At 44.6% G+C, this 21390-nt stretch overlaps 1 protein-coding gene across 1 annotated transcript; it reads right to left on the bottom strand.

The window, feature by feature from the left end:
- Positions 1 to 3338: 3338 nt before the first annotated feature.
- On the bottom strand, positions 3339 to 20771 carry sae1 (SUMO1 activating enzyme subunit 1). The gene is made up of 9 exons (XM_037472608.2): positions 20291 to 20771; positions 13766 to 13877; positions 13108 to 13281; positions 11459 to 11604; positions 10406 to 10505; positions 9512 to 9617; positions 4982 to 5126; positions 4680 to 4749; positions 3339 to 3601 (listed from the first exon to the last, which is right to left on the bottom strand). Exons 1-9 carry the CDS (start codon positions 20389 to 20391, stop codon positions 3509 to 3511), a joined length of 1047 nt encoding a protein of 348 aa, XP_037328505.1. The 5' UTR covers positions 20392 to 20771; the 3' UTR covers positions 3339 to 3508.
- Positions 20772 to 21390: the final 619 nt, after the last annotated feature.

Raw genomic sequence — 21390 nt, 5'->3', positions numbered from 1 at the left:
CACACAGCGCCGTGGTCTCTGCCACATCTGGAGAGCGCCACGGATTAGCCAACACAATGTCGAGACCCTCGCTGCACGCACACGCACACACAGACACACACAAGAGTTTACACTGATGGTCATCATGACAATCTGGTGCAAGACGGAGCGTGCTTTGATGCTTAACAGAGGCCTTGAATAACTCTGGCACTGCACAGTGAATGCATTGTTGTTGTATCATTTATGCATGTTGTCGACTCACATCACCTCAAAATGTTGTTTTGTTATCATTTACTATCTGGTTTTATGTGAAAACAAACACACAAGACAATTAACACAACATGTACATAACTGCCAATTAAAAACAATGTGTGTAATTGAGAATGACACTTGGAAGTGTTACGATTACTGACCAGAAGATCGGAAACCCTCTAATGAGCCTCATCTGAGTTCATCTTTGATTTTTCTTTTCATTTTAATGACTTTTGCTTCCAAGATAAAGTAATATTTGCGGCTTAAATCTGTTGTAGCAGTTAATTAATTGATTGCACCATCAGATGAGTCATTTGTGTCAGAAGCAATGATGCTAAACATCTGCTCTTCCTGGCTACTCAGATGTGTTGTGAAAAACAATTTTTTTCCATTCCGATGAACTTTTCATTATTGAAAAGAACTGTGAGTTGTAGCCCGGCTAATCTTTACATACAACTCTAAAACGAGGGATCTCTCTCTGTTGGTCTATTATCTGTTCTTTACACATTCATCAGATCTACTGATGGGGGGGGGGGGGGGGGTCTGATGTCCCCAGGGAGCGCTTTGTTAAATTTGGTCCTATTTGAACACGTCATGTTTGATATTAATAATTAACTGCAGCAGCATGGGCGGAGCTTCAAAGCTGTGCATTTCAGGCCACGGCTCATTACCAGTGGCTCTCTTTTGCTGTTGGATGCTGAATATACTGAACTTCATAGCAACCCTTCATCCAAGCAATGGGTTCATTTAAGGACAGCCTTGAAGCAGCAATGTGGCCGCTGCACTAGCAATAAAATTCTTTGGAAACAACACACAATAACTTCTATCTTTGGGAGCAATCCATTGCTCGTGTCCATCACAACAAGATGCTTATAAACCCTTCCCTAAAACTAACACTCAACTGAACCACAGAACAAAGTCGGAACCCTCAAAAAGACCATTGAAGCTTTGTCCCACAATGAGGACCGACTAAAACGTTCTTGCTTTCCAAAAGCGTCTTCACTGTGAGTCGAAAATTCTTAATGGTCCTCACAAAGATAGCTGTATAAGTAAAGACACACACACACGCTTTTCTGTTGTTGAGTCAACAGGCACCAAAAATCCTGACTTAAAATCCTCTGCAGAATGAGCCAATCACTCGGCCCCTTAGAGCCAAATCAGGGATCTGATTGGTTGCAACAGAGACTTGGTCTTTGCTGCTAAGTGGAGAGAGTGACCACACAGCAGGAGCTGTGTGCTGGGATTTAACTATGTGTGTGTGTGTGTGTGTAAGGGGGGTAGGGAGAGGACATGAAAGACAGAGAGCAGAGTCAGCATGAAGAGCGCATTGAGTGTGTTGGCAGATAAGAGTTTAGGTTTAATTAAAGGGGCAGAATGAGCTTAAAGGAATGCTCCGTATAATTAATCTTCTCTCTTAATCCCAGGAAAAGAGAAGTTGCACTCTGTGTTGTCCTTTGGTTTTGTTCCTAAATCAGCCGTAAACACCAATCAAAGAGACTGGTTTCTGAATGTATAATATAAGTCAATACTTTTTTAAATTCTCTGATGGGAATGGAGCCATTTGTGTCTTTATTCAAATAAATTGTCACACATTTTTGCAGCCTCACAGGGGATTAAAGGTGCATATAATTTAACTACAGTAGCAATGCATCCATGAAACAGGAGTTCTCGGTTTCACCTTTGCTTCATCGGTAAATCGTAGTCTGAATGTGTATTGTATTTTTAATAAACAATAAATTAATAAAGAGAAACCAAACTAATGCATAAATGGCATGTTAAAAATACTATTTTATTGTATATTGGAAAATAAGATGTGATTACTGATCAAAACAGTCCCAGATGATCCTTATAGATTTGATATATGCTCTTTCAGTTTGGCAAGTGTCTTTTCTTTAATAAGATATCCAAATGTTTTCACAGATGCATTCATTTTTAAGCTTTTTACTGCTGTATCTGCAAATGTTAGTGTTGGATATGTTGTCAGTTAGGTCTGTAACCATGCATCATATTTTACAAGCCTATCAGATGATTTCTATGTTGAATCCTCATCTGATCCATGCAACCTTAAAATAAATTGGGATCACTTTTGTGTATTTATGTGCAGCAACATGTGCTCTTCAGCTGCCACCATAGATAATGTGATGTAATGTAATTCACTTGCACACAGAATTCATTTGTTTCCCTATTTGAAAACACAGAGGGAAGCTGATCTTCGGTTAATGGATAATTTCCACCATGAACACTTCTTGTTATGGTCACATGTTTAGCGGGGTCATTGCACCTCACCATGATTGAAATGCATCTAAAGCCACAACCTATAATACACAACTCTCATACACCTCTCTCGTTATGTCTTTAATACATTTCTGACTTTCTTTGTATGGAAAACTGTTTTATATTAACCTACTTGACTATGCCGAAAAAAGTAGCCAGCGGAATGATTCAGCACTGCACCACATTTACAGAAGTTAAACTGCATCAAAATAAGCGTCATTATTTCCATCTGAAGTGAGACACATCTCTGCAGTTCAGGTGCAGCCAGTTAAACAGGTTAAAGCACCAGACTCGTAGAATCAGGCACAGGACAGCACTCCTGGTGGTTCCCCTGCCATGCTGCTCTGTTGTGGAAGCACTATTAGTCACAGGGACAGCCGTGCATGGATTCAGTGGGTCACGCACTGGCGAGAGGTTATATTACCAAACATGGTCATACAGTCTGATCGGCATCCTGGAACCATCTACAGTGCTTCCCCCTCAGAGATCTTATTTTTACTGTTGCATAACTCGAGCATTGGGTTTCATTGCTGCAGCTTTGCATCAAATGGAACATTCATATGGATTTACACAGATTTCATTGCACAACATTAGCTTTTAGTAATTTCCAGGACTTAGTGGAACATGATTTTGAAAGACATATCAATTCTGTTTCATTTGTTTTCAGAGAAAACAATATTCTAACCAAATTTCCCCATGAATGCGTTAATCATTATCTACATAATCAGCGTTAATAATTACGCTGAATCTTGAGACAACACATAGCAGTTGTCATCGCCAGATTCTTAAACGCAGGCGCTAAACAACATAGCCGTTAATGTTAGATAAATCCAGAAATCTGAGCCCGAATCATTTCACTTTACATTGTTTTATTAGCAAATGTAAAAAAACAAAACAAGATCAAATGCCAAAAAATTGAAACACCAGAGTAATTTTATGAGTTGTGGTGCAAGAACATACATAAAATACATACATTTGATGGAATTTGTGTGTAAAAAACGGATTAGTTTGGTCCAAAGTAGTCGACCACGCCGTTGCCTTTACGACCATCGAAGAAGAAGAAGTTCCGGTGAGGAGGGTCTCTTTGGGAGAGAGCCTGAAGGGAGAAACAGAAGAAAACACTTAGGCACACAGCTCAATTGTGTCCAAATGTCTGAATGGAATTTCCTGCTTTTATTTTTTAGAGATTTCTCATCACAAATAGATGTGGTTCGGTTTCGTACATAGAGAAAAAAACGCTGAAGGGCGGCTCATCAGACAGACAAAGATCCCTCGGAGCAGCATTTGAATCAGAAGAGAAGAACAGTTCATAACAAGCTGGAAAGATGAGCTTGTGGCCTTAGCAAAGCTCTTCTTCAAACTCGACAGTAGGAGCAGGAGGTTAGTCTGGGTCAGCGCTGTTAGAACAGTTTATCAAATCCCAGTTTAAACCTCTTCAATCTAACCACTGAGGAGACTGCAGATGACCTCAAAGAACAACGGAGCCACTCAATATTTAGAGAGCAGTTGCAACGTTGAGATTCAATAACGTTGAAAACAAATCCAACATCCACTCTGACTACCGGCAAATAATTTGACAGGTAAACTTGTTTCAAAGCGTCAAAGATTTAAAGCACCGACCAGTACAACCAGAAAAAACCATTTTAATGCCAGTTCACTCTCACTCAGACACACAAGTTGCTGGCGAGGCGAACTCAGTGAAATCAGTCAGATTCACGCGGCGAGACATCAGTCGACCAGTTGCAGAAGGTTTCATCATCACCTCCATCATCAGAGACGGCAAGTTGGTGGTATGCCAATATAATGCAGTCAGTCCCTTTCTCACACACACACGCAGTCAGTCCCTTTCTCACACACACACACACACACACACACACACACACACACACACACACACACACACACACACACACACACACACACACACACACACCTGAACTTCGCTCGGAGGAATCTTATTCAGGTCATGCATGGATGAAACAGACTCATCTCTCTCAAACAATTGTGAAACATAAGGTTTAAAGAATGATTTCATTCTCACGGCTATCAATGGAAATGGTCACTTTTATGACCATATGAGTGACCCCCCCTGTCAGCTGATTGACTCCCTTACAAACCTCCCTGACACCCACCTGGTGTCATTCAACACGACCGAGTGAACGTGACATGCTCACCTTGACAACTTCCTGTCCCAGGACTCCTCCTACGACGGCGCACACCGGAGACATCTCGGAGAAGCAGTAGCTGAGGACAAACATGCTTGTGAATCTTTTGAACCAAATGGCTTTTTCCTGATGGCTGAAACTCCAGCCGGCAATGTGTGACGTAACAATGACTACGTCCACCTCTCATTTACAATGTGTGTATGTGATAGGGAAGCAATACAGAAGATTATTTTGTAATAGCGGAAAAGCCTGCAAAAATAAGTGATGAGTACACAACTACTACAGCTTCAAGTTGAGGATGCATTCTATACCTGATGAAGTCATCATTCAGGAGGTCAGCGCTCACTGCCAAGGTCTCCAGCACGTCGTCACGGATCTGTCTCAGGAGCCGACTGTCCTCCGGGAAGGACAGCGGGTTGGGGTCACGGCCTTTGTCGGTGCGGAACTTCAACAGAACTGCGGACAGGAAGAAGAACGTGAATAGGACGAACAGTTAAGAGGCTGGAAACTATTTTTGTATTGCTATTCATATTTTTTCATAAGGCTTCCATAGTTAACTATCACCTGATGGAACGACAACATATCGTCTCTGAAAAAAGATAAGATCTGTGTGTGGTCACACCTTGAATCGTTTCAACCAATTAAGGGCCCACGTTTCCCTGCAACCAAATCAAAGTGTACGAAATGCACAAACCGCACAGACGCACAACTACACCTACGCTCAGTGAGGAAAATATTAGGGTCGGGGGAAAAACATCAACATCTCTTTCCTGACTCTAAGAGTCTGCTGCACGACAGATTGAGAAACAAAAAAATCTGAAGCATGCACTATATTTTGGTAATGCGCAATATTTAAAAAAAAAAAAGACACCTGTCACCAGCTCCAACTGTGCCACACATCAACATTTCGCCCCCGTGTTTCCTGTTCGTCCATTAACTTAAACCGCATGAGGCAGTCCTCCCACGGCCATTTCCACCGGTGTGACACAGACACACGCAAATTCACACACGATGAATCACTTTTGAACCTTGGCTCTGCTCTTCAAAATCAGCGAAACTGGCATTGGTAAAAAAAGAAAGTTAGACTGGCACAAATGGTGTCACGCTCAGGCAGGAAATCAAACACAATTTCATAACAGAATATAATAATGTGCACATGAATGGAACAACGATGGTATCTCTGAAGTCGAGATATGCAATAGTGTTCAGATAAAAGTTGTGGGAAATGGCCCTGCGTCAAAGAGATGTTTTTTTTTTTCCACAGTAAGAGTTCATGCTTTGGGTACAATATCAAGGCATGTTTTTGAGAAGGACTTACATTATTTTGTATTTGTATATAATATAATAAGGAGAAAATCTTTTCTGTTTCTGTTCTTTCACCTCTCTTTTGCAATAATAAAGGTTGTGAGAATCAGAGACTACTAATGATAAAAAAGCAAACACAAGCGGCCGCGGTTCGGTTCCCCCGACTGTTCCTAGTCAGACAGGAAGCAGTTGTAACAGAGGAAGAGCCACTTCCTCATCGGTCGCCCAAAACAAAAAAAGATCCTTCCAATTATAGAAACAGTGGTGGAATAATAACACTGCCTCCTGGGTCACATTCACCAAATAAATCATCAAACTGTTTCCACTAAGACTGAAGACAGGGACGGGCTACAGTTTCAGTTCAGTGGTTTGTTTCAAGGTGGGTAGTTGCTGTATTAGATTGAAGGTCACAACGGCTGAAACACACCCAAAAAGCCCTCGCCAAGAAGCTCACAGCAGATGTCCTATACTCATATAGTAGAAGTGCTAATACACCAAGGAAAATACTGCACATCTGCAGCTGGTTGGCATGGTTACATTGTTATTGCGCTTTTGATATGATTTAACAAAATTAGCAGTGATAAAACCGTTAATTAAAGCTTGTCTGACTTTATGCTCCTAAATATTGTTTGAGACTTTTCCATGCTAAAAGGAATTCAAATCGGAAGTAAGCAATGAATTCTGTGATTTAGAAAATAATATTTAAGCTGCCAAAAGCCGACAAAGAGACTACAGACACCAGCATCGAAACCGTTTGAATCCTGGAAGTGCATTATTAGGACGCCTTATAACACATGTTCTAATTTATACATTTATATATGGATGTGTGTGGTGTTTTTAACTTTTAGAGTAGGGTCTAACCAAGCAATGAATGAACCAACTCTCCCTCTAACTGCAGGTGCATTTTGGTGCATGTTTATGCACTGTGTAACTCATTATCTTTGTAAAAGTTTTGTGGTTAGCTCCATATTGGTTCTGTGGTTAGATCCATATTGGTTCTGTGGTTAGATCCATATTGGTTCTGTGATGAGATCCATATTGGTTCTGTGGTTAGCTCCATATAAGTTCTATGGTTAACTCCATATAAGTTCTATGGTTAACTCCATATTGGTTCTGTGATTAGCTGCATATTGGTTCTGTGGTTAGATCCATATTGGTTCTGTGGTTAGATCCATATTGGTTCTGTGGTTAGCTCCATATAAGTTCTATGGTTAACTCCATATAAGTTCTATGGTTAACTCCATATTGGTTCTGTGATTAGCTGCATATTGGTTCTGTGGTTAGATCCATATTGGTTCTGTGGTTAGCTCCATATAAGTTCTATGATTAACTCCATATTGGTTCTGTGATTAGCTGCATATTGGTTCTGTGATGAGATCCATATTGGTTCTGTGGTTAGCTCCATATAAGTTCTATGGTTAACTCCATATTGGTTCTGTGATTAGCTGCATATTGGTTCTGTGGTTAGATCCATATTGGTTCTGTGGTTAGATCCATATTGGTTCTGTGATGAGATCCATATTGGTTCTGTGGTTAGCTCCATATAAGTTCTATGGTTAACTCCATATAAGTTCTATGGTTAACTCCATATTGGTTCTGTGATTAGCTGCATATTGGTTCTGTGGTTAGATCCATATTGGTTCTGTGATTAGCTGCATATTGGTTCTGTGGTTAGATCCATATTGGTTCTGTGGTTAGCTGCATATTGGTTCTGTGGTTAGCTCCATATAAGTTCTATGGTTAACTCCATATTGGTTCTGTGATTAGCTGCATATTGGTTCTGTGGTTAGATCCATATTGGTTCTGTGATGAGATCCATATTGGTTCTGTGGTTAGCTCCATATAAGTTCTATGGTTAACTCCATATTGGTTCTGTGATTAGCTGCATATTGGTTCTGTGGTTAGATCCATATTGGTTCTGTGGTTAGATCCATATTGGTTCTGTGATGAGATCCATATTGGTTCTGTGGTTAGCTCCATATAAGTTCTATGGTTAACTCCATATAAGTTCTATGGTTAACTCCATATTGGTTCTGTGATTAGCTGCATATTGGTTCTGTGGTTAGATCCATATTGGTTCTGTGGTTAGATCCATATTGGTTCTGTGATGAGATCCATATTGGTTCTGTGGTTAGCTCCATATAAGTTCTATGGTTAACTCCATATTGGTTCTGTGATTAGCTGCATATTGGTTCTGTGGTTAGATCCATATTGGTTCTGTGATGAGATCCATATTGGTTCTGTGGTTAGCTCCATATAAGTTCTATGGTTAACTCCATATTGGTTCTGTGATTAGCTGCATATTGGTTCTGTGGTTAGATCCATATTGGTTCTGTGGTTAGATCCATATTGGTTCTGTGATGAGATCCATATTGGTTCTGTGGTTAGCTCCATATAAGTTCTATGGTTAACTCCATATAAGTTCTATGGTTAACTCCATATTGGTTCTGTGATTAGCTGCATATTGGTTCTGTGGTTAGATCCATATTGGTTCTGTGATTAGCTGCATATTGGTTCTGTGGTTAGATCCATATTGGTTCTGTGGTTAGCTGCATATTGGTTCTGTGGTTAGATCCATATTGGTTCTGTGATTAGCTCCAAAGGTCCTAGGTTTTGTGAACTATGCATTCTGTCTAAAATGTTTTCATTATTCACTACATTGCACCCAATAGTCATTTTTGTGGTTACTTCCTGATCTTGTGTGACTGTCGTCATGCTGTGTGGATGTCGGGCTGTTCTGTTCTATGCTCAGTGCACATGACTGGCCATGGACAGCCTGTGATGGAAACTATAGCATGCAGTGTGTGGGGATGGTGCAGGGCCAGGTGACAAGAGGTACAAAAACAACCCTTCCAAAGAAGGTCATCAGATACTGCAAATAACATGAAAAACAGGAAGACACATTTAAGATCAAAAGGTTCCTTTTGGCTTGATGGTTCCTTAATATTTTAAAGCACAACAACATACCAAGGCGTGACATTTTAACCATTCGCCCATCCCTCCAGATAGACATTTAACCATCTTATGTATATGATGTTGGAACTAGTGACTTTGCAACTTCATGGTGGTTGTTTCAGTCTCGCTATGGGGTCCCTACGCATTTTCAGTTTCTATTCTTTTTTGATCAATTCTCTGTATGGAAATTATGTTTAGGTCCCATCTCCTACGCAGAACGGTCACAAGACCTCTCGTTTGCTTAAGTGATTGTCATCGCTTTGAAATTAATTAAAAAAATCTCATAAAGAAAACAAAATACACAGTTGTAGAATAAATATTAGAAACCCCTGAGAAACCCCTTTTTCACGTTTTAAATATATTCATTATTATTATTATTATCTACTATTTTGATCTAACTTTCTTTTCCTTTAGTTCATTAATTCTTTTAAAATGAAAATAAACACCAATCACCAGAAAATGTTTGATTGTTTCTGCCAAACCAAAAACAACAACAAAAGGTTTTGAATATGAAATGACTCAAATTTCAGGAAAAAAAAAATGTACAGATTTGGAATTTTCAGATATGATGTGTCAAGTACCGTGAAACATGAAGTAGTCCACTGGTGTTCTCTTCATCCCGGCTTTGGCCTTCTCAGTTGTCCAGTCGACCTCTAGAGCTTCCTTCAGAGTGCAGAAACTGGCCACCTGATAAGATGGAGGATATTAAAAAGTGATGTTAATAGGAAGTGAGCCAGAGTTGCATGAATTGATTCCTGCTGGTAATTTTAATAGCGAAAACAAGTGATTTAGATTTGTAAAGCTATCAGGGATCAACATTTTCTTCGTATGCAATTAGGATTAAATAAGGATAGGGGAAGTAAATGACATGATCCTACCTCACAAAGTTATATTTTTACTTCTCTCTTAATACTTCATCTTTATTTTTCAAAGGGTTCCAATTGTTCCATTCTAAACATATTTGGTGTCCATTTAAAGGAAGCAACATCCACGCATATGCTTGCGACGTTTAAACAGAGCGTCAACAGTACAGCTATTTTGATCACCAAAAATGTTCAGAAACGCTCCGAGGCTGGATCAGTTTGACAACGAACGGGTTTCATCCTCGTATGGACCTTCGGAAACAACCACGGCCACACCCGCGTCCGCTACTTGATCGGCTCTTAGCCGTCGTGACGTGTGCTTCCCTGATTCTTAACACTGATATGACGTGACTGTTTAGAACATCTTCTTCCGGTCTACACAGTCACGTGCATGCCCAGTGTACGTCACAGAAGTTTGCTGTGTGGATGCAGATCACCTGGAAAGCCCTTGAGGACGGAGTTGTGTGGATGCAGCCTTATTCACCACTAAAACAGTTCCTCTTTTGAGCCAACAGAAGGAAATCATCTTCATAGCGGACAGTTCTTAGTATCAGTTTGGCTGGGGCAATACAAAAAATGTGTATATGATGTGTTTAAGATGCTCTCATTGACCTTTTTCACCATGGTGGTCTCATTGGGGTCGATTTTGGCCTTCTTTGTCTCTGGACCGTCGTTCGAATTTCCAGTTGGTTTCACCATTTTTGGTTTTTCTCTAAAAAGGGAGAGAGTCAGTATTGCATTAGATGATTTAACAACTATTTCACTCGTTCTAGCTACAGCCAGTTTGACCTGAGGTGAAATCCTCCTTGCACCATTAATTATCACAGTTACTCCAGATAGTAGAGCAGAGAGTACGAACACTGCCGTGTAAAGTGAGGTTAACATGCGAAAAGATGCTTCCAGAGATTTGTAGATTTTGTACCATAGCATTACAGTGGAGCTTTAATATTAAAAATCTCAGTAACATTTGAGTGACAATTTACTAACGACCATTGATATCCATCGTCAAAATATAATCAGTTATCAAATGCCCCATTTGGACAAGATTCATCACCTGCTCTCATTGGTTTCATGTTGATCATTTTGCCTCCCCCATGCCAGTACTAATTACAACAATGACCTGCTGTGTTCCAGCAGAACCGCTGGTCCTTCTGCAGTTCTTGCTGCGGTGTTTTAAAGTTTCCTTTCCATGGTAACAGCTGCTTGTCTCTGAACTTCTTTCAATAAGCTCAGTGTGTTTTTTGTGATTGTGTGAAAATGGAGGAAGTTCAAAATGTTTCCAGAGATCTGTATAATGGTTCATATGGCTACATAAAGACATAATAGTGAAGCAATAACCTGAAGAAAGTCACCGTGTTTCAGACCACATCCTTATTTTGTTCATGGTTAAAATGAAAAACGAAGTGTGAAATGACAGAATATTTAGGTTTTTGATGTTCATTTCTCATAAAAAGAGTGCTGGTCTTGTGCTTTATGATATTGCAATGGCTCGCTTGGAGGAGATGCATAGCGAAAGAATATTTTGTGGTTTTGGACGATATTTCAAGCTGAACAATTTTTGTCAATAACGCAAAAAGAAATCTCTACTGCAGTGCTCTGGAGCAAAGTGCCTACCCCACAGGCAGTAGCTCTCCTCACTTTGAAATTGTTGTTGCTTGCACTTACTCAACGTAGTTGTGCTCTTTCCCGAGGTTGCAGAACATGTAGCCGTAGTAACCGTAGACGTCCCCGCAGAAGACCTTGATGTTGTGCTTGGAACAGAGCTGATCGACTCGCACCATCAGGTCTCTGGAACAGCCTGTCAGACACACCTGAGGGGTCAAAAAACATTTGGTTGTCTGATCAATTGCGCGTTTTATCAGTAATGCCAAAGTGCAGCCGATGCTTTACTCAGCAGGCACACCTAAGAATCCATCATCTTACAAATATACTCAATATAGTGCAAACACTGCTAAATACGGCCATATTTCATATGCGTTAATCTGTATATATAGTTACATATGGCACTTTGTTTTGCTGCTGGTATCATTTTCCACTACGACCTACGATCAATAGAGGATTTAATCCGAGTGAACCGTGAATCAAATGCACGAAAGCTATGCTGCACCATCTTCTTTCTTGTAAATGACTTGCTATTTGATCCTGGAGCATGCGTGTGATTAGAGCATCAGAAAGACATGGAAGGAAGACAAGAATGATAGAATCTCCTTTTTTTTTTAAATGACAAAAGCAAAAACCACCTGCTTTGTTCAAATAAATTAGGTCGCTTATACGAAAACTGTGACCGCACACAAACTCCATCCATCCATCCATCCATCCATCCATCCATCCATCTTCAGCCGCTTATCCGGGTTCGGGTCGCGGGGGCAACAGCTCCAGCAGGGGACCCCAAACTTCCCTTTCCCAGGCCACATCTACCAGCTCTGACTGGGGGATCCCCAGGCGTTCCCAGGCCAGTGTAGAGATATTATCTCTCCACCTAGTCCTGGGTCTTCCTCTGGGTCTCTTCCCAGCTGGACGTGCCTGGAACGCCTCCCAAGGGAGGCGTCCAGGGGGCATCCTTACCAGATGCCCAAACCACCTCAACCGGCTCCTTTCAACGCAAAGGAGCAGCGGCTGGCTCGCGAATGGCTGAGCTTCTCACCCTTCTATCTCTAAGGGAGACGCCAGCCACTCTCCTGAGGAAACCCATTTCGGCCGCTTGTACCCGTGACCTAGTTCTTTCGGTCATGACACATGACGATGGTGGCGCATGGAGGTGCTGGGGGCCGCAAGGTTGGTGGTTCGAATCCCAGCTGCCCCATGTGCCATGTCCAAGTGTCCCTGAGCAAGACGCCTAACCCCTAATTGCTCCCCATGCGAAAATATAATGCACGGGTTATAATGCAATGTGAGTCGCTTTGGATAAAAGTGTCAGCTAAATAACATGTAATGTAATGTAATCCTTCATGACTATAGGTGAGGGTAGGAATGAAGATTGACCGGTAGATCGAGAGCTTTGCCTTTCAGCTCAGAAACTGCTGCACTTTAATCACAGTCCATCTTCCTGCTGAGCCACACACAGACCCTCCCCACTTGGTCCCGGAACCTGACCGAGCAGAACAAGGACCGCTCTTGTTGCAAGATACGTGCAAAGAGTGGCACCTAGTGGTCAGACTGGCTTCTCAAATTAGTTAGAATTATTTTTAAGACATTTCACCCATCCTCACATAGTTTTTAAAAATCCCATTTATACATCGACCCTTACACATTTGAAACAAGATTTGTTTTGGTCTGAATTTAAATTGTATTAATGAACCGTCATTCCCGCTCACCGCATCGAATTGCAGGAAGAAGTCATCTGGCTTGTCTTCGACACGGTCTTGGTCTGCGTGGACCTTCACCATCGGGTTGAGATTCTGCCCTCGCTCCAGAGAAGCCTGGGCTCGATTCTGACCCTGAGCGCTCACCGGAACCAGGAACTGAGCTCGGCACGACTCCTCCGTCACCTGGCAGCCCACAGAAACGGGGAGGCAAGATTATGCTGGATGAAGTTGAGCATTATGGGAACATTTTTTCTCCATTGGAAATACTGAGTTTCCCCTTTATATGTATAATACATATATTTCACATATACAGTTTACACAGGTTCAAAAGAGTAAACATGTGTATGGCTAGAATTCAATTTTCAGATCTCGTTTTTTTTTTTACCCTAGAGTTAAAGTTGTTAGAGTTGATTGTTACCATTATACAACTGCAAATTAGCTGGTTGTTTCTTTACTAAAAGTAAAAAATAATTTGCTTTGCCAAAGGCACCACCTAGTGGACATTCAGCACACTATACAGCACAGTATAGAAAAGAGTGGTAATTTACATATATATCCTACATATGTTATCTGAAAACAAAGAATTCTAGGATTTAAACTGAAGCTCAACAGTGACCTCTGATGAGGTCGGAGAAAACAACACATTTTTGTGAGTGTACTTGGGTACCTGTTCATGATCCAGCAAAGTGAGACTTTTAACTCCAGCCAGGATTAAATTCTTGGCCACTTCAGCCCCCAGACCCCCCAAACCAGCCAGGAGCACACGGGACCCTCGCAATCTATTAAAAAACAAACAATGCAGAGCATGTCACAATGATCAAAGTCTTGATGGTGTGTGCTGTTGGTTTGTAACAAATTAGTGAAATGCAATTAATCTGTCCAAGATCATTTAAAAAAAGAAACGTTGCACTTGAGATGCTTTAATACATATGGAGAGACACGTCACGCAACCAAATACAAGTAAAATGGGATTAACTTCAACAAGAAACAACATGATAGGAGAAAACAATCTTCGACGGAAATTAAATTCTGATTTAAAATTTTTGTGTATTTAGTTTTGATTGAAGCATTAGCTGTACAGTTTCATCCGTATTAACTTTGGTGTCAGGGATCTGCAACCTCTCCTTTCAGCACTCATAAGTAGCAGGTCTGTTAATGCGGACCTGCGTTCACACCTTTGAATTTGCTGTTTATTTTACTTGACGAATAATTGTATTTACATGGCATGCCGTCCCAATAACGTCTACCCTTGTAGGCTCGTTATATTTAGCTCTTTTAACTCACTAGGCTCCAGTCTTAAAATAAAGGTATGTTGTCATGGCGTTCTGTTGGATATCAGACGATAACAAAGAAGTAAGAATACAACATATTGTAGCGATCGGAGCGGCGGATCGAGTTGGGCGGCGCTGGTGGGCGCATTGCATGATGGGACAATCCTTAGATGCATTTCTGTTATGTTGATGTTCTGGTGTTTAAGATTATGTGTGTTTTCTAGGGTCTGTTATGTTGTGCTCAAATGTTACTGTTTAATGTTTTAATTAAATGTTTGATGTTTTGTTACAGTTTAATGTGTAGGAGTGTGGGCACCATGACCCAACTTGGTATGGCTGTGGGTGAAGTTCTTAGTTCGACGCCTTAATAAAGTGTCTATTTCCTGGGGTCGTGCGGTGTATGAAACACAGGAAGGGCAGCAAAATTAATACCAGTCTCCTGTCTCGTTCATCTGGCCAAGCTCGCCACATTGGTGTCAGAAGTGGGATATAGCTACTAGAATGCAGATGGAGATGGAGATTGAAGAGCTGGAGAGGGCCCTAGGGCAGACCCAGGGCCACTTGCGAAGCCTGATGCGGCAAAAGATGGAGTCTAATGAGGATGGACAACGCCTAGCCCTCCCTGATGGCTGCAGCACCAGACGGCTACGCCAGCAGGGGAACGTCTCAAGGCCTCACCCACCACCCATGGCTACGGAAGACCCTCGACTGCCCAGGACGGCTACTACCAACGAGGGCCTGCTACCTACCAACACCCCCGACCAGCCACGGGTCTTCACCCCTGGCCTACAAGGCTCCTCAATCAAGCCAAGGACATCAGTCAAACTACCCAAATACGATGGGACGACACAGCTGGAGCCATATTTGTCACAAGTCCATCTAGCAGCCCAACACAGCGGCTGGGACAGCGAAGAGGCTGCCACCCATCTAGCCCTAGCATTAGAAGGCAAGGCAGTGCAGGTGCTTCGTGACCTAGTTCCAGCGGAACAAGGGGACCTACAGGCCCTAAAAATGGCGTTAAAGAGGAGATTTGGACAGCGGCTCCTTGTTGACCAGAGCCGGGAGGAACTAGCCAGCCGCCGCCGCCAAGGAGAAGAAAGTTTGGGTACCTTCGCAGCAGATGTGCAGCTACACGCTCGACTGGGTTACCCGCACTTCCAAGCAGCGGCACAAGAAGAACTAGCCCTCCACGCCTTCCTGAGAGGACTTGCACCTGAGCAGTTGCGTCAGCATGTCGCTCTCATCAGACCCCAGACCCTCGGTGATGCACTCCACGAGGCTGAACGAGCAGAGGGAGTACTCACCGCATGGCCCAGCCAGAAAAGAACTCTCCACCAACAGCCATGCGTCAGGCTTACCGATTATGACGAGGAAGAAGAAGCAGAAGAGGTCCGTCAGGTGAGGCCTCCACCACAACGAATGCAGCCCTGGCCTCCAGCACCCAGGCGGCGTCCCCCCCAGCCTACTGACCGCTGCTATCGTTGTGACGAACCGGGTCACATAGCCAGAAATTGCCCAGCCCCAACTCCGAAACCCAGAGTCACTTCACCAGCGGGAAACGACAGAGGAATGGTGTAGCGAGGGGTGCACCATTCCGGCCTCCAGCCCCCCTCCATGGCCGATGCACTTTAGTCGGCCGCCTCGGACACACTGAAGGGCTGTACCTGAACTGCAAACTGGATGGCCAACCGTGTCGGGCGCTGGTCGACACTGGGTCCACCATCTCCTTGGTACGACCTGGCATCCTCCCTGGTACTAGCGGAGACCTCCCAAAGACTTGGTCAACAACCACCACTCAGATGCTCACGGTAACGGGGGAACGAGCTGGCATGAGAGGGACCAAGAGACTGAAAGTCCAGGCTGGGGCCCAGGAGCTGGTGCACAAGTTCTGGCTTGCTGATATTCGGGACCCATGTATCATCGGCTTGGACCTGTTGACCCGCTGGGGTGCCTGTGTCAGGAGAAACCATCACCCTTGGCACAGAGGTTGTGGCACTCCAGTCCGGTAGGGCCGCACCACCACCTATGCCGTCCATCGCCAGTGGCCCTGCACATCCACAGGCCACCTTGGCTGCCTCCATTGCACCAGCTGTCTCTTCCTCCAGTGAGACTGTGGAAGCCGTCCGTGATTTGTGGGAGCGCAGCAGTGCTGGCCTGGACCCTGAACAGCAGCATCAGTTGAAGTGCCTTCTGGAAAATTATATGGACATATTTGCGGCAAAAGACAAAGACTGCACGCAGACAGGGCTGGTCCAGCATTCCATCGATACCGGCTCTGCACAGCCCATCCGTCTGCGGCCCAATCGACTGGCCCTCAGTAAGCAGCAAGCTGCAGAGGAGAAAATTTGCGAGATGGCTGCTGCAGGAGTAATTGAGCCCTCGGACAGTCCATGGGCAGCCCCGGCCGTACTGGTAAGGAAGAAGGACAACAACTGGCGGTTCTGTGTGGACTATCGACGTCTCAACAATGTCACCAAAAAAGACTCGTACCCCCTACCTCGTATTGACGATGCTCTCGATTACATCGCGGGGTCCAGCTGGTTCAGCTCCCTTGACCTGCGCAGCGGTTACTGGCAGGTAGAGCTGTCCCCCGACGCAAGACCTAAGACCGCCTTCACCATCGGGCAAGGGCTGTGGCAATTCCGCGTCATGCCATTTGGACTCTGCAACGCGCCGGCTACATTTGAGCGGCTGATGGAAAGGGTGCTGGCGGGCATTCCCCGGAATCATTGCGTTGTGTACCTCGACGACCTGCTGGTACATGCCAATGACTTTGACAGAGCCCTTATCAACCTCCAAGAAGTCTTCAATGCCATCCGCCATGCCCAGTTGCGACTCAACCCTGCGAAGTGCCGACTGCTAACAAGGGAAACAGCTTTCCTGGGCCACATTGTCAGTGCTCGTGGTGTAGCTACAGACCCAGCAAAGGTGACTGCAGTAAAGGACTGGCCAACCCCAGCTAACGTCAGTGAGTTGAGAAGTTTCCTGGGCCTGGGGTCATACTATCGGCGCTTCATCCGAGATTTTGCTTCGATTGCCAGTCCCCTCCATCGTCTGACTAACCTGGGCCAGCCATTCCTCTGGGATGACACCTGCACTGTAGCTTTCAACCAACTCAAGGTATCGCTAACCAAAGCCCCGATCCTTGCCTACCCTGATGCCCGCCGGCCCTTTATTGTGGACACTGACGCCAGCAATGTGGGGATCGGGGCTGTCCTTTCCCAACACGGGGACGAGGGGGAACGTGCAGTGGCATACTTCAGTCGATCCTTGAGCCGGGCGGAGAGGAACTACTGTGTGACACGACGTGAGCTGCTAGCGGTGGTCCGGGCGCTACAGCACTTCCGGCCATACCTGCACGGCAGCCACTTCCTGATCCGCACTGATCATGCCTCGCTCACTTGGCTCCTGAATTTCAAAAATCCGGAAGGGCAGGTTGCTCGATGGCTGGAGGCCCTACAAGAGCATGATTTTGAAATTCAGCATCGGGCAGGGCGACATCATGGCAATGCCGATGCACTCTCCAGACGCCCCTGCGAGGCTGTCGAGTGCCGTTACTGTCAGCGACAGGAGGAACAGGACCAATCAATGCCAGCAGTGACGATGGTGCAGGCGGTTGACAACGAAGCAGACCTGTTCCCACTGACAAGCCTGCAGTTGGAGCAGCAGCAGAAAGAGGACGGGACTCTGGCGTTAGTTAGAAGTTGGCTGGAAGCAGGGCAGCGCCCCGAGTGGGCTGTGGTATCAGCACTGGGGCCCGAGGTAAAGGCCTACCACTCGCAGTGGGGTAACTTCGAGTTCCATGACGGGGTGGTGTACCGGAGGTGGAGGGCTCCCGAAAGAGGACGCGACCTTGTACAATTGCTGGTGCCTCGCACACTCCGCCCCCAAGTCCTGAAGCTTGCCCACGGCTCGGTGGGGGCGGGGCACTATGGGAATACCAAGACTCTCTACCGCCTCAGAGAACGGTTCTACTGGCCTAGCTGTCGACGGGACGTTGAGCTGTATGTGCATTGCTGCGACCTTTGCACTGCCCAGAAGGGGCCAACCCAGCGCTCTCATGCCCCATTGCAGCAGTACCTGGTGGGGGCTCCGATGGAGCGAGTAGGAGTGGACATTCTTGGGCCCTTTCCGGTCACGGATTCTGGCAACCGTTATGTCCTCGTGGCCATGGACTATTTCACTAAGTGGCCCGAGGCTTATGCTGTGCCGGATCAGAGCGCCATCACGACTGCAGAGAGACTGGTGGAGGAGATGTTTGCCCGCTTCGGGGCCCCCGCTGAGCTGCACAGCGACCAAGGGCGAAACTTTGAGTCCCAGGTCTTCAGCGAGGTTTGTCGTCGGCTCGGGGTGAGCAAGACCAGGACGACACCCCTGCACCCCCAGAGTGATGGCTTGGTGGAACGGTTCAACCGCACGCTAGCCACCCAACTTGCTATCCTCACCAGCCAACACCAGCGTGACTGGGACCGCCACCTACCATTGGTCCTGTGGTCCTACCGGACAGCTGTCCAGGAGTCCAGCCGATGCACACCTGCTGCCCTCATGTTTGGGCGAGAACTACGGACCCCAATCGACTTGGTGTTTGGGGCTCCCCCCGAGCCCGAGATCAGCGGAGGGACAGCAATGGACTACTGTCGTCGATTGAGGGATCGCCTGCAGGTGGTCCATGACTATACTCGCCAGGCCCAGGCCAGCTCCGGAGTGCGGCAGAAACGAGCCTATGACACCAGGGGCCGGGGGCAAGCACTCATACCCGGGGACCGGATCTGGGTGTATTGTCCAGTCCGGAAGAAGGGCGTCTCCCCCAAGCTTTGCAGCCACTGGCAAGGGCCCGGCGAGATTTTGGAACGCCTGTCGGAGGTGGTGTACCGGGTGCGCATGCCTGGCCGGGGACGCACAGTGGTGTTACACCGGGACAGACTTTCACCGTACCGCCCCCTAGCTCCGCCCACGGTTGGAGAGGACAGTGACGTTTGCAGACCATGTGCTGGTACAAGTGGTTCCCCAAATGTGCCGTCTGCAAGCCGACGACGGCCTGTACGCCAACGGCGTCTACCGGGACGTTGGAGAGACTTTGTGCTAGGTGATGGGGTCGTTGAGGACAACTGACCCCTCAGGTGGGGGCTATGTAGCGATCGGAGCGGCGGATCGAGTTGGGCGGCGCTGGTGGGCGCATTGCATGATGGGACAATCCTTAGATGCATTTCTGTTATGTTGATGTTCTGGTGTTTAAGATTATGTGTGTTTTCTAGGGTCTGTTATGTTGTGCTCAAATGTTACTGTTTAATGTTTTAATTAAATGTTTGATGTTTTGTTACAGTTTAATGTGTAGGAGTGTGGGCACCATGACCCAACTTGGTATGGCTGTGGGTGAAGTTCTTAGTTCGACGCCTTAATAAAGTGTCTATTTCCTGGGGTCGTGCGGTGTATGAAACACAGGAAGGGCAGCAAAATTAATACCAGTCTCCTGTCTCGTTCATCTGGCCAAGCTCGCCACAATATTGTGCTACACTAATTATCTGGCAGCTTTAGTTACTTTACAAATGCTTGTGAAATATCACAATACCCAACTGAAACGATAATAACTACAACTGATTTTACAATAATTAAGTGACGTTATTTTTGCTATGTCTACATTCAATTATTTAAATTGTGTCATTTTACATTTTAGTAAGATTTTCAAGACTTTAACTTGTCGTTGAGTATTTGGTCTGGTATTACAGACTAGAAAAATGTTTACTTGAGGATTTTAACTTGATATGGCAGTATTCATTTTCTAGTGGACAATGCAAATATGCCATCCTTTATGTGCAACCTGTTGGTTAAAGCTTACATTTTAGTCAAAACCGAGAAGCAGTGCAATATATCAAAGCTTCCGCTGCACCGATTAGCCTGTCAGGCTAAGAGAGCTAACTGACCTCTTCTGTGCATCTAGCCCCCACAAACGGATTTGACGGTCGTACTGGGCCGCCTCCTCCTCACTGATGACCGGGTCCTCCTTTTCGATCATATCGAGCATTTCGGGTGAGTTTAAAGACGGGTATCGGGTGCAAAGAGCCTTTTTTGATGCCGCTACAAATGCGGTTGTTTCAAATGCCACTGCAGTCCCGCTAAATGGTCGCTTATCGATGACGTCACTCGAACGAAACAATAGATGGGTTCTGGCATTCTGTGCAATCTCATATCATTTCACGATTTGTTTGTTGTACTGCTCTCTGTCCGATTTCATATCAGTCATTTCTTCACATTCGTGTTGATTTTTAGTTAATACTGGTTTTAATACTCATATAAATCTTCAAATTAGCACTGACCTCAAATACTTCACACTGACTTGTAATTTAAAATAAAAGATGAATTGGCCAGTAAGCCCTGCAACGTATGTTTAAACCAGTAGCTAATGTGATACATTTGGTTTCTCCCTTTTCCCACCTCGGTACTTTAACAAGCTGACAGGGATGATACATGGGTTATTTCCCCCTCGGCGTAGTCTTCTACGAACATTTTCACAGCTATTTAAAAAAAAGAGCTATTGTACGTGAGTCCTAACCAGACATTGTATTCTACAGGATGCCTGAACAGAGCCCCGCCTCTAGAATAAATCGGCCCAATACAGCCCCAGCTTCACTTCGTTAACTTGTGTTATTGTAGGAAATGTAACTTCAATAATAGTTGAATTTGAAGAAATACTATATTAAAGCATCACTTTAAATAATGAGAACACTATCCAAGAAAATTACAATCTATTGGGAACACAATAGTTATTTCTTGTTAGATTCACTGAAATGGAAGACAAACAAGTCTTCTGCAATTTAATTCTCGGAATGCTTTATCAAGTATTTATCATAAAAAAGAAAAAAACATGTAGGCAAAAATAAGTATATACGACAAGTAGTTGAGAAGTTACAATATAGAGAAAAAATATTGTAATATGTAAAATAAAACTGTATTTATTGTAAACGGGAAACATCGAATGTTGAATCTAGAGAAAAACTGTAATCTAATGTAGCAAATATGTGCA

The sequence above is a fragment of the Pungitius pungitius genome, chromosome 3 (genome assembly GCF_949316345.1).
Source record: "Pungitius pungitius chromosome 3, fPunPun2.1, whole genome shotgun sequence".
NCBI lineage: Eukaryota > Metazoa > Chordata > Actinopteri > Perciformes > Gasterosteidae > Pungitius > Pungitius pungitius.
Note: the sequence above shows the minus strand (reverse complement) of the source record. Positions and strands in the feature narration are given on the sequence as shown.

What these genes read in the sequence shown, in the direction of transcription:
- sae1 (XM_037472608.2), bottom strand. Translation starts at nt 20,391, where the DNA reads ATGCTCGATATGATCGAAAAGGAGGACCCGGTCATCAGTGAGGAGGAG. An exon ending in GGGCTAGATGCACAGAAGAG is followed by an intron (nt 13,878 to 20,290) that starts GTCAGTTAGCTC and finishes GTTTTTTAATAG; the next exon opens with ATTGCGAGGGTCCCGTGTGC. An exon ending in AGACCACCATGGTGAAAAAG is followed by an intron (nt 9,618 to 10,405) that starts GTCAATGAGAGC and finishes CCATCTTATCAG; the next exon opens with GTGGCCAGTTTCTGCACTCT.